Source organism: Xiphophorus maculatus, chromosome 23 (assembly GCF_002775205.1).
Source record: "Xiphophorus maculatus strain JP 163 A chromosome 23, X_maculatus-5.0-male, whole genome shotgun sequence".
NCBI lineage: Eukaryota > Metazoa > Chordata > Actinopteri > Cyprinodontiformes > Poeciliidae > Xiphophorus > Xiphophorus maculatus.
In genome coordinates this window covers 10,175,444-10,189,539 of record NC_036465.1, presented here as the reverse complement: position 1 = coordinate 10,189,539, position 14,096 = coordinate 10,175,444, and the positions used below count along the sequence as shown (strand labels likewise).

At 35.6% G+C, this 14,096-nt stretch overlaps 1 protein-coding gene across 4 annotated transcripts in view; it reads left to right on the top strand.

Annotated features, from left to right (window-relative positions):
• diaph2 (diaphanous related formin 2) overlaps positions 1-14,096 on the top strand; it is a 454,593-nt gene that overhangs the window by 12,765 nt on the left and 427,732 nt on the right. For all 4 annotated transcript variants that reach the window (XM_023328256.1, XM_023328254.1, XM_023328253.1 and 1 more), the window contains exons 3-4: positions 5,302-5,334; positions 7,200-7,376. In XM_023328256.1, the coding sequence (XP_023184024.1) occupies positions 5,302-5,334; positions 7,200-7,376 (210 nt within the window). The remainder of the gene's footprint in view (positions 1-5,301; positions 5,335-7,199; positions 7,377-14,096) is intronic.

Here is a 14,096-nt window from a genome sequence, read left to right as displayed (position 1 = left end):
GACAATATTATCTGATTTTGTGATGTTTTATTTCCTGTAGATCGAACTGCTGGTATTTGTGAGGGCTAGGGACCAGAGCTGCCCAAGAAAAGCTAAACTCTATGCATATTTTGAAAGACTAATATACAATAACCACTAGACGGTCTCTTTCTTTGGTTAGATTATTTTTTCAGAATTGGCTGATCCAAATGAGGATCACATTGAAAGTAAAATGCAACAAATTGTAATTGTACAGCTGTCAGATTAAATGCAATTTCATACAGTACGAATTGGCAAAGAAGCAAACTGTAGACAAAATCATGCTTTGCATTTTTATTTTATGTCCATGAACTTAACCTTTGCACATTGAATTATTTCTGTAAATTGTGCATTGATTAGATGAATTAGAAGATAAACACAATCACACAAATGTGAAGATATGGTGTTTAATTTAATGTTGTTATTTTCCACAGACTTTAGTATACAATGGCAAAAGAAACCAGGTGATGCTTGAAGATATTTATTGGACTTACTGTATCACATTTCCTGACTGTAGATTAAGTAAATTCTTTTTCATTGGGTATCGGGGATAAAAAGCGGATCTCCAAGTTAGTCTGTCACATCTTTCTTCAGTTCTTTTGAAGACCTAAATACACCAAATGATAAGAAACTGTGTTTGACATGTTCATTTAAAGTCTGAAGACTAACTCCTTTCTAATTTGCTTTTCCAAACGGCTAATAAGAGTGAATGTTTAATGGACAGCTCTAATTCCAACCCAACAGGTTGAATCAGGGTCTGACAGTGTAAAAAGTGCAAACCAGAAAGACTCAGTTTGGCACTTACAGTTGTCTGTATTCATGCCCAAAATGTCGGAAGATGTTTGTTCACATGTGGAGCACATTTGGAGGCTGTAATTACATGTTGACAACAGTTATTAGATATTTTAATGAGTTTATTCTGATCTGATTTGGTTACACAGAGGGAATTCTGTGCAGCTTGATGCCACTCCCTCAAATTGCTCATATTAGAAGGATTACTGTTCATATTAATTGATTACACAAAGATAATTTGGGTAATTGGAAAAAGAAACCATCTAATTCCTGAACTAGATTGACCTTTGGTGTATTTAGTTAAATGAAAGCTTCATGTTTCTTCTACACTTAATGGAATCAATATAGTAATTTTGGATAAATTATAGTAAATAAATTGATGCAACGTGCCTTTTTTTCATAAACACCTGCAGTAGGTGCTCTTTTGGTTAAATACTGAGCAAATTAAGTCTGAGACTTCTTAAATAGTAATTTATGAACTTCTTGTTTATGGTTTACAATTTTGAGATGTACTCCATTTGTGTTGCTGAGGTGAAATTAGCAGATTCTCAGGAAATGTGTTGTGAAATTATAATGTTCAGTCTGTGAATAAAGTTGATGTTTTAACTGTGTAGTGATTGGCAAAACCTGACAGCTGTGGTTGCATTAGACTCCTCTCTGTCAACACTTGTTACAGTGCTGTAAAATATGCCACCCACTGCAGTTTTCTTTAGTTTTTTGTCACACGCAAATATTTCAGAACATTAAACAAACTTTAATATTGGACAAGACAACCAGAGTTGGTAGAAAAAAAAAGTCTTTCATGATTTTGTTTTAGGGGCAAAAAGTTAGCTAGACCAACCAGGTCCTATGTGTTAAAGAAATTGTTTCATTACAAAATGACTATGATCGACTGCATTTTTAAATGTTCTTCTCATTTCCACTGACCATATCCAGACCTGATTTCTGCCAGACCAACAAAATAAAAAACTTAAAATAGAACCCGTTTGACAGCATGAAGTTGGCTAAATTCTATCAAAAAGCAACATGGTGATTTGAAATTAATACATTTGGGACACTACAGTGAGAGTTGTTATCCACAAGTTGGGATAAAAGAAGAATAAAGAGAAAAGAATGCATGCTATCTAGTGACCTAGTCAAAGTCCGGATTGATATGCTGTGTTATGACTTTAAGCAGACTGTTCCTGCTAAAAAAACACACTATGTGTGAATCGTGACTTTTTAAAGGACTTTCTCCCCAGCGATGTTCGATTTGTTGCTGCAAAGGGTGCCACAACCAGTTATTAGGTTTAGGGGGACAGTTACTGTTTTACTTCGGCCAGATTGGCTTGAATAGCGTTTTTCTCTTTAATATGTGTGTGCATTTTGTATTTAGTCTGGCTATCTTGTAATAAAAAAAATGGTTTGATCTGGAATATTTAATGGTGACAATAAAAATAAAAACAGGATAAATCTGTAATGGAGCAACTTTTATTTCTAGACAATTCCTTCATATGGCTGTAACTAATTAAAGTAAGATCTAATTTCCTTCAAGTTGTTTTACAAAGGCATCGTGGTCTCTGATTTTTATGGTGATAGTTCCAGTGAGTGAGTTAAATACACTATACAGATGCTCAAGTTAAATTAGCTGAGTGCAGGCAGCTCTGCTTTTTAAAAGCGGTGGAGTTATAGTCACTCTGAAGCAGCATTTATCTTCTCTCCGTCTCAGAAGTCAGGTTATTACATGCGCCACCTGGTATGAGTTTCCAATAAAATGGAGCTATTCAACGATATGGTTCATATTCAACCGCAGTTTGCTATGGCGATATTAGAAGTTGTTTTGTGAAATATGCATACTGGTACAGTTTTGTTTGCCCCAAATTGCCTTTCAAGTTGTGGGATATTGCTTTGTGTTTTCATTTTTGAGGATCTGCATGGACCTATGATCAGATTTGATTAAGGAGGGACCCAGAGCTAATTTGATTAGATTATTTAGTGGAAATATGTGTTTGGTAATAAACATTTATTACAATGAAAAAGTTTACTTTAATAAGCACGCAAAGCCCAGAGGACATGGAAGCTTAATTGTTAGGTGTTTAATTGCAATGTTGCGATGCTGCCAAGATAATGGGCAAGGAAAGGCCCTCAAGTCAAGGCAATTAACCAAACAGTGGTTTGATTGTTGTTAAATTGATTAGAAAATGTTTAAGTACTCTATCTGTAAATTAGCTATTGTTTCACGCAGTTTGCGACAGCCAGAGAATGCTGGGCTTAATGACACATACGCTCTGAGTTAGTAATGGGAAAAGTTGTCGCTCAGGTCAGGTTGCTGTTGTGAGTAGTGATGCAGCTTTATTAAATGCATCTAATTGTGCCTTGGTGGAACTGATGTTTGTCTGGATTAGTGAGGCCCAGGTGGTTACCTGGCTCCCACAGGGAAAAAGGAATCATCTGGATATGATGCATGGGGAAGACAACATGTCTGATATCTGGAAGTGGAATAAAACTTCAGGGAATGTCTAAAACCTGCAGAAGATTGACACGTTTTGTTGTGTTTAATAGCTTCATCTTCCAACTGTTGATCAGCTGTTGCAGACAAAGCTGGTGACAGATATGGCACTTTGTGTGTCTGCACGGAGTTGCCCAGAGCGACAGCTGATGGAGACTCGCAGAGGGAGGTGCAGGTTAAAGCCAATTTGTTTCCTCGCCCCAGTATCTGTATTTTCCTGATTAGAATAGTGGAGAAATCCACGGCTGGAGGCAGGCTTTATGACCATCACAGCCCCACATCTCCCGACTCATTAGTACTTTACAGCCTAGCACCACAACATATGGCAGAGTTGTTACCGATTCCCATTTGAGGTGTGTTTCAAACGGCCGTCCCTTGCTGAGCCACAACCCTGTGGCAGCGCGCTTTCTTATTGTGTTTGAGGAGAAAATAAACATCTGTTCCAGCTGAAGTTTTGGTGTAAATCTTTTCGGTCCCTGTCACCACAAAAGATGCTCTTCAGAACCAGTGCCACTGCAAAGAAATTCATCTATGTGCCTTGGCAGTGTGTGCTGCTTTTTTTCTTATTTGTTTCACACACATCTTCATTTAAGCAAAACTAACTTGCATGTTTTAAGTGGAAAAACCAATCTGAGTGTTGGCTGTCAGGTGGTTTTTCTTTTATTCATTTATATTTGTATGTAGGCATGGGCCATTATGAGATTTTGATGATGGAAATACCAGAATTTAACAACATTAAACCAGAAAATTTATTTAAAACATGATCAAGCTACTTTTCTTTGAATAAAGAAAAGTAGTCTGGTCTGGTAGACTATAAAAACACTGGTAAGTAGTCTGGTCCACATAGCTAGAAAAAACAATTGTTGTCTGGTACATTCTCAGGCATCATGCTAAAAGCATTGGTTTGCTTTGATAACTGGCCCATGTCTACATGTGGGTCTTATGTCTCAATTGTTTATTCCTGGGGATCATACACATTACTTTTTAATTCACTTTATTATTTAGGATCATTAAGAATCTGTAAATCATTCATTCTTTTCTTTTTCAGTTGACAACCAAACATCAACAAAGGGTTTTTTAAATCAGATACAAGAATCACCCCCAAAAAACAAAAAAGATCTTGTTTTTCATCTTTTAAATTTTAGTTTTGGCTTAAAATATATAAAATGAAAAACGGGTTGCAGGAACAAATTTTATTTCAATAGGCCAATACTTGTTTTTCCAAAACCTGGAAATTGCGCTTTGTGAAAAAATGTGTGTTATCATTGACATCAGGTGTTATGTTACATTTTTGACATGAAATAGAGCAAACATTAAATACTTTGGCTCCCAAAGCATTGAAATAGAAGTTCAAAGTCTACGTACCATATCTTTCACAAAAATACATTAAGGCAAAAGTGCTTTGAATGTACAACTTTAAGCATTATGTAGGTGAATAAATAAAAAGCAGCTTAAATGATCTCTAATTGTGGAAATCAGTATATAAATTCACTTGTATATTAATCCAGAAAAAACATTTGACAAAATTCCACATTTGACAAATGTCTTTTTCACCATATTTCACCCAGAACTCACAATCTTCTGATGCTAATTTCTGAGCATGATAGGATGTTCATCTAGTGTTCAGGAAATTTCTGAATTCATTCAATTTTGTTTTTCCTCTTTCTTTTTTTTTCCTTTCTTCCCCCAAATGACAAAATTTTTTATTTTTTTTATTTTGGTTGTCAATTAAAAATGGAAAGCAGAAATGATACACAGATCATTATTAGGTGTCTAATTCACATGTACAGTACTCAGGATTTGCTCACATGTCTAAAACATAAAAAGAGGCACTTCTCCTTGCTGTGAGTCTAAGACATTTAGCATTTGTGCTTCATGGGATAAATTCTGAAAAAAAACTGTACATGTGAAGACAACCTAAGGTGGAACATGTTCTGTGGGTTTGGCGGTGTTTTTATTTTCTGTTAGATATGGTTTTTCATACTGTGCCCTCCCTCCAACAGAACATACACATAAAAACACTGGCTGATGATATGGTAAGGTGCTTGGTTTCATTTTGCTGTGACTAGCTTTGTTTCACACATTTTTCACTTGTTTTTCCATGGTTGCATGAATTTAATATACACCTGTGGATGGATCAAATGTGCCCAACTCCAACTAAAATGGTAAAGGCCTTTTACTATTAAACAGCTGCTAGTTTATTTCCTTGTAACTGTATTATTTTCATACTACATTACCAAGATCATTTTAAGGACTAATTTAATACTGCAAACTGCAGTGTTCAGTTGTTAAAATACTCTTAATTATTGACATCTGTGAAAAAAACATTTGTAAAAAGGCTTAAAACTAATTTAATTTGTTGCATTAGTATAATCCCACACACAAAATAATAGAAAAATTATAACTTTGATTTGAATACTTTATTTATACTTTACTTTATAAAAAAAGAATAATATCTCTTCCAAGTTTTTGTCAACCTAGAGTATAAAATTCTTTGGCTATGAATATGACCTGGCTAACAAGCTTTTTTATTTTCTTCAATGTGGAAAATAAACTGTAAGGAAATATGCCATTCAAGTGAGGTTAGTGTGCATAAACTATACTGATTAGTCTTATCCATTATTAGACTGAAGAAGGATTTCTTTTTCCCAATAAATTACCTTAAAGGATGGATTTCTTTATATTTCTCAGGATCAACTATTAAAAATGGACAAATGCATTCTAGAAATTTGTAAATACTATGATTTTAAGAATTATTTTGAGTCAAACTAGGATCAATTTACTAGTGATTTAATTAATTAAAAAAGAACATAAAGAAACAAAAATGCAGTTGCTAATTATATCCTGTTAAGTACGGCTATGGGAAAAATTATGTTTATGGCTTTAAAACTGAATGTGCAAATCTAACTTCAATCAAACATTTACCACTCACTCTGGAGTTTCAAAAAAGGGATTGCAGACTAGTATTTTGAATCGTCATCATTACCACAATTAATACATAAAATCTTTAATATAATTGGAGCGCAAGCAAATAAAGTTTATCTGCCACCATGCTCAGTGAAGAGGAAGTGGGGGAAAAAAGCTCACTGGAAAAAACCTGTAGCAATAAGACAAAACTTGGCACCATAGTGAGGCATATTGAGGCTCACGTTCAAATGTTTACCAGTGGTGAGGAAACAGAACACAGTCAGAAACCTCCTTGATTTCTTACAGTGATGTCGCTAGAATTAAGCTGATTTATTATCCTTCACCGTTTTTAACAAATACTGTCCACATGCAGTACATTTGATCCATTGAGTCATATTTCATTCTCATCTCATTTGCATGACAGTCCCTACCCCTACTTATCCGTTACTAAGTAAACCTAACGATCATCCTCCCTGCATGTGTCCCATGTATGTTTTCTACTCAGAGCTAAACTTTCCCTGATTTATTCATTTAATTAACTGATGAATTTAATAAGGAATGTTTTAATCGCACACAAATTGTATTTGATATTTTGTCCTTGACTTACTAAAATAGCATCAGAACAAAACAGGTAATTATATCAGATCTGATGGTAAGTAAAGTCCTAAGATGTTTAATGGAATCTTATTACGTTCAATGATATTTGAAACTTGTTTTGCATTTCTTTTCAATGTTTCAATTGTACTGTTTTATGTCAGGTTTTAAAGCTTATGATTTTCCCCTCACTTTGCAGCTACACCTTTTAGCTGTCCTCGCAATAGGGGTGTTTAATGTTTACAGTAAATTGTGTACAACTAAGTCCTACTAGCAGGACATTTTCCAACCTGCTAAAGTACTGGAAGTTTTTATTCTTGGCGGCCTAGACCATTTTTTTCTCCTATTAAACAGACTGTTGTTGCGATATTTTCATTTCTCGAATGTCGTTTTCTTTCAGCGTGATCGTATAACAAGTTTCAGGAAAACTGGGACAAAGAAGGAGAAGCCTCTTATTCAGCACCCAACTGATCCCATCTCTACCCAAGTCGAACTCCCTCAGCCACAGCCTTTCTTTGACGAGAGATCCATGAACCTCTCAGAAAAAGAAATAGTTGACCTCTTTGAGAAGATGATGGTAAGCTTTGTTTTCTTTCTTCTCCTTCATTTAATCTTGATATTACAGCTCCTAAGTTCACTCAATAAAATAATCCAATTTAGAATGTTTCATATAAACAATATGTAGAAGTTCATTTAGAAAAGATGTATTAATTTCTTAGTATTCATATGTTCTTGTTTTACTGCAGAGGACATTTGGTGTGTAAAACAGTTTTAATATGAATATGATTGACCTTTTTGAGTTGGCATAGATTTTCCGACTGCTTAGAGGCAAAAGTGAAAATATGGCCCAGAGGTCTCCCTAATGATCAATCAAGGTCAGATTAAACTGATGCTGAAAAGTATTGATGTGTATTTCTGAAAATAATAGATTTACATAGTCAACCCTAACCCATTTAATTTTAAATCAATATTACAGAGGATCAGAAAACTTTCAGATCTTGAATATAATCCATGACCTTAAAGCAGCTGCCCAAACTTATTGCCATGAAGGCCAAAATTGTCTTGTTAAAAGCTCATGTAAACCACAAATATATATATATATATATATATATATATATATATATATATATATATGTATAATACAAAAATATTTTTTGTGTTTTTTTTGCTCAATAACAAAATAACCATGCAAGATTTAGGTCAATTTTTTGTGAAAAAAAATTATGCCTGAATTTTGTGATTTCTTATTATGTGTGTGAGTAAAAGTTGTTGATGTTTGTGCTTTCTATTTACTATCAAACTAAGATGGATGCAGTAGCCTGGTTAATGGATGAGTAATAATTTATGTAGTACCTAACCAGCAGATAATATCACTGCAGACCCCACATATCCAAAAACCAGCTGCCACAGAGACAGTTTCCTCCCTCAGGCTGTTAATCCAGTTGACACAATGAACACCGTACAGCCAGAGTAGTTAGCTACTGTGTTGTAAAACAAAATATGCATATTTGCACTATATTTTAGCATGAAAATTAACAGTGCATATATACTTATATATACATAGTGTTGTATTATTTTAATGCTCCTCAAAGTTTGTATATTTATATTAGATGTCTGTTTAAAGTCAAATTCCTTATTTATGCACATAAACTTGGCAAATAAAGCATATTTTGATAGCACTTTACATTTATAAAGACATTATTTTTCTGGAAAAATTTTGGCCTTGAAAAAACCCCCAACAAAATATGTCAGACTAAATCCACTTGCAGGTCAAATTTAACATAAAGTTTAAGAGTGAAAATATTACCCAAAGGCTAAAGCTCAGATGATTAAAGAGTTCATTAAAAAATATAAATCAAATTGTGATGCAAGTTGAGATAATTGTCCTTAAACACGTGAACACAGATTAACTAATTAATTCCATTTTCCTGTATGGTTTCCAGTTTTGGAAATTAGTCAGTGTGAGTTTCCAGGCATGCCAGCATGCTGTTTAGTGGGCAGGAGACATCGTCAGTGATGGAGAGAGAAGTTTTGAAAATATCCTTCACTGCATACAGATGGTTCGCCTCCACCCAGGTCTGAGGCGGCTTAATCAATTTCTGGAGTCTGTTGGTGTTGTACGCCCTCAGGCTGTTTTCCCAGTAGTCCTCGGTGTGGTAAATGGCACAGGCCAAGACAGATTCATGCAATGTCCATGTTATTTTTTTTCAACCCCCTCACCAAAACATCAAAAGCCAGGAGATTCCTCAGGAGGCAGGGCAGTAACTCTGTTCTTTTTTTCAGAAAGCAGTATTGTATTTTCCATTCTTTTTTGCTGTCCAAAACAGAGATTGATGCATGTGTCATGAAGGAGTTAAATGCCTTTTAATTTGTGACTAGAGGAAGTCTAGAGCTGCCCCACAACTTAAGCCTGGATTGAGTGGAAGATAATGGATGGATTGATGTTAAATCAGGCAAGATAGTTGCATAGTCTGAAATGATCTTTTTCCCCTGAGAAACTCTTTTAGTGAACATTTTTCCCTAAAAAAGTGAAGTCAAGCCCTTGCTTTCCTCTGTTTTTGAGAGCCTCTGACAAGTATCTTTGTATTTTGCACATTTTCCAGAACACTGGAATGACTTTCCCCTTCTCTGCCCTTTTATATCATTTTCATTCATTTAAAGCAAATTTTCCATAGATATTTATTAGAAAATATTGTTGTTATATGTAAGAGATCGACAATTAAACAGTAACTGAACTCTGATCCAGAAATGCACAGCATAATGGGGGATGTAAGCAGAGGAAAGCCTTTAGCCAATCAACACCTCACAGCCAGCTAAGCAAGGTGGGTGGCATCAACTAACCCACACTTTGGTTACCTAGCAACTCACTCACTCCAAGGTTACCTAGGAACAATCTGCTGAGTAACTTGTTCAGTAGCAGGTTAAGGTTTTGCCAATGTTTTGCATAACTGCTTAAAAATAAACGACGTGGAGAGAACATTGTGGACAAAACAGGAAAAGTCATGCCTCCAGTTTGGCAGTGACTCAGATATTTAAAACAACAACAAGAAAATAAAAACGTCAATAATTGATACCGTCTGTGAAACACTTTTTTCAAAAGTTCATGTAATATTTGTGGCTCAAAAGTTTTATTTAGCTAGACCAGGGTCAAGAAATGTCTGGTTTAGGTTTTATTTCTCATCACAGAAGTAATTTGTTGCTTAAGAGGCAGTACAATACCTTAAAGCTATCACAAACTCATAAAGACAAACTAATAAAATAGGCTACATTTATCTGAATGGGTAATGTGGAGCTTTTAATATACTTCTTGGTCTTATCAGTCAGCAATCCTTGCTGGGGCCCCTCGATGAGACCCGTTTTCTCGTTATTCAAAATTACTTTTAAAAATTCATCACATAAAAAATGTGCAGCTAAGCAGTGTCTACATTTAAACAAAACCAGCCTAGCAATGTTTAACAATACCTGACCTCTGAATGCTTCCAGGAACCTGAATAGCTCTTCATAAAATGTATTTCTTTGTTTTAGTACAGCTACAAATAGTCATTTTGACAACTTTCTGTCAGAAGGCAAAGACTTTCTCTTTCAGCGTCACGTCCTTGGTCCAAAAAAATGAAATGACACCAGTGACTCCTTTTACAGCTTGTACACTTTCTTTAATTCAAAGTACAACTGGACTGAGTCATGTTTTAACCTTTGACCATCACATAATCAGTTGCTTTTATGCCCACAATGCATGATTGTCCTTCATGGGGGAGACTTTTGATTTACAATTTTTGGAAGTACAGAAAGTCCAGTTTTTGTACTTCCACCTTGAATTGTAACCCTTTTATAAACTGTTTATTATACTTTGTTGGTTTATTTGAAATCCAAACCATTTCATTGCTTTTAAAGTAGTTTTTTTTCTTTTAGTTGTTAAATCATGAAAGGAAGCAAACATGCTTTTCTAACTTCTAAATGTGTTTTTAATGCATTAAAGACAATTCCAGGGTTGCTACATGCAACCCTAGAAATGTGCATTTTAAAATGCACATTTTAAAATAGTCATAGTTTTGTTGGATGTTTAATGATGCATCACTGACATGCGCGTTGTCTGATTGTAATACAATCACCTGCCCACTTCTACATTTGACCCTGTTGTTCTGTCTGTGTCCAACATAAAAAGAGGATCTTCTGTGCCTTTATATATCATGAAGCTATCCATTCACTTGTCTGCCATTGTGCAGCCCCTACAATGCTGCCTCCAGAGTGTGGCATTCAGGCTTCCATCCACATTCTCTTCTTTCATCATAGCTGTAGAAGCCTGAGTGTTGCTACTGTCAGCTCTTGTCCTCAGGCTTTCACCATCATCTCTTTTGTGCTTCCTCGTCTCAGTGCTTGAACTCCAACCAGTAATGTCCCCAAAATTGAGTCAGGTTTTATCGTTTGGGTTGTCTGACATGCATTGCCTTGCTAAAGTGTTACAGCCCCTTGAACTTTTTCACATTTTGTTGAGTTGCAGAAACAAATTTCAGTGTATTTTATTGGAAGTATTTTTTATGTGATAGGCAAACCAAAAATAGGACCTCTGGGAAATGATGCAACTTCAGCTTCATCTGTTTTTATTCACCTCATTGCATTTTACCATGTCTGACAAACCATAGAATCCTCCATCTTGCTAGTTGGCTCTCAAACAAACCAGTTCAAGAAGGAGAATATCTGAGATAAATAGGTTTTGGATATTGTTTTATAAACTAACGCTGCTTTACAATTCTCCACAACTTTCTTCGTAGACCGTCTGTTGTGGTCTTTTATATAAATTTATTTACTTTTAAAAATCCTTGAAATGATTGAATGATCAATCATTTTTCTTCCACTTAGCAACTGTGCTCTGCTTTGTGTTGATGTGTGCTGTAAAAGTTCAATAACATCCATCAAATTTGTAACTGAACAAAATATAACCGAACAGTTAAGAGGTATGAATTCTCTTTAAAAGCATTCACATTCATATGAATATCCAGAGGAGCTTTGGAACACAGTCAACAAGTTGTGATATGCAGCCTACAACAACTGCAGAGCTTTGTGAACTCAGTTGCATATTTGCATGAGCCCTGCAGTAAAACAACTCTCCAAAGACTGAAAGCGATTGCTAATCTCATTCTGCATTGAGAGTTTCAAATAAACTGCATGCAGGGCCCACATTTTCTTACAGCAGTAATGACTCACAGCACCAAATGCAATCATTTGACATGTTTGTGTAACCATTGTTCTTGGGAGCAAAAGGAGCGCTGGCACAAGGATTTAGATTTAACATGATTTTTTTAGTTTTTATGTCATTTGTTGACAGATTTACTATAAGACATTTTAAATCTGGTTTTCATTTGCACAGATTTAAAACGCTAAATATCAGATTTACTTCTCACTTGTCTCTGGGGTTAGATGTCACTTTTGTGCATTTCTGGCCTTGGCTGCTGCAGGACTGAAACCTGAAAAGCTTTCACCCCATCTCTTTGAAGTGAGAAGCTGAATTACTCTAGCTTTATTTCATAGGTTGTGTGCTCTATTGTCTATAATGCATCTGAGTGACTTGGGGTATACGTGTGTGTGTGTGTGTGTGTGTGTGTGGTGCTTACCTTTTCCGTATTTCTCGTACAATGCTCTCCATCGCCAGGGCCAGAGAAATACGATCAGAGCTCAGAGTTTTCATCAGGCCTGTGTTCACTGTTTTCTTGCCCGGGCGCTCATCCCTGTCACTCACTTCACCTCTCAATTACTATGTTTGTGCTCACAGCAGCGTGACATTACACCCAAGCTTCAATTTGCTCAGTGACAGATGACACAAAAGGCATGTTTGCTGGTCTGACATTTGACAGGTCTTGACACTTGGGGTTGGGAGTTATAATTACGGTAATGAAATCGAAAAGGGGGAAAAATAAAAGGTTATTACTTATGTACTTCCAATTCCAATCCTGCTTCTACCTATAAACTAAAAACTCTCCTGCTTTGATGTTGTACCCAGAAAATTGCTGGTGGGTAGGTTTTTCTATATTTTATGCTAATAATCACCAACTTTGATATGCATTTGTCATCTCAGATATTTTTTAAGTTTTCCTTTTATGTTTTACACACATTTAATTAACTTTACCCACATTTCACTATTGATTGTTCTTGCATGTTTTAGCCTTGGGTATCTCGCTGTCTGCAATTGAAGGGCTGACCCTTGTCATATTAGCGAAACCTCCAACTGTGCATTAATGACCACGAGAAAATGTTTTTCCCCCCTCCTCTGTGGTGTGTATATCTATGCTGGAATAGCTCATAAGCCATTACTGAATAGCCATCAAAGCATACTGACAAAATATAGGAATAAACTCTCAGTCAGTGGTAAGGAAATGCAAATGAATACTTTATAGAGTTTTTGAAGTTAATCATTGAGAGCAGAACTGCATTCATGAAAGTGCAGAGATTTAAATTGCATCCAAATAACTTTCAATGTGCTGTCTCGGTAATTGTGTAGTGCGTAGTTATGCGATTTGTCACAGGATTTAGCTAGATATGCACAGCTTGAATTCTGAGCCTCTCATCACAATGCACAGCAGTAAATCAGCTGTTAAAAATGTCCAGTATTTTTATCGCACTGAGGAGGAAACTGTGTGGAAGAAGTGGGCTTCAATCAAAGGTGTTCATCTTAGGAACAGCATAGCTCCAATCAGCTCCTAGTGAGGGTAAAGCTTTTCTCTAAACCACGAATGCATGACGTGTGCCACTTCTCTATGATTGAAACAATAAAATATGTGCAGTCTCATCATTATATAAAATGTAGTGTTTTGTAAGGGACCTGTAACTACAGCTAATCCAGATTAAATTTTTTTCCCTCAAATTCTTCTTGTATGTGTTTGCAATTAAATCCTTTATAAAGGAATCAAATGTGCTCTTAATCTTATTTAATTTCAAAATGTTTTGTACCCCTTAAACTTTTTAGCATTCTGTCAGTCAATGAAGGCTGTGTTATTTGGATTTTATGATTTTAGAGGTACAGAAAGTGTGTTCAAATTCAGGAGCTGCGTCCTTTGAAGGCAGCATTTGAATGCTGATTACGTCACAGCGACTTGACAAAGGTTGTCGGAATTCGAAGGCTGCTGCAAATTGCGGCCTCCTTTTTCCAGAATTTGCAGGATGGGTTTGGTGTATTCATAGAAGTCCACCCTATCCCAAGATTCAGTGGGTAGGGTGTGCTGCTAAAGGAGATTTTTGTTCTTGAAACAATGGTGAAGTTGTGTTGGTAGACTTTTGTCATTTGCATTAACATTTTTTTTTATAT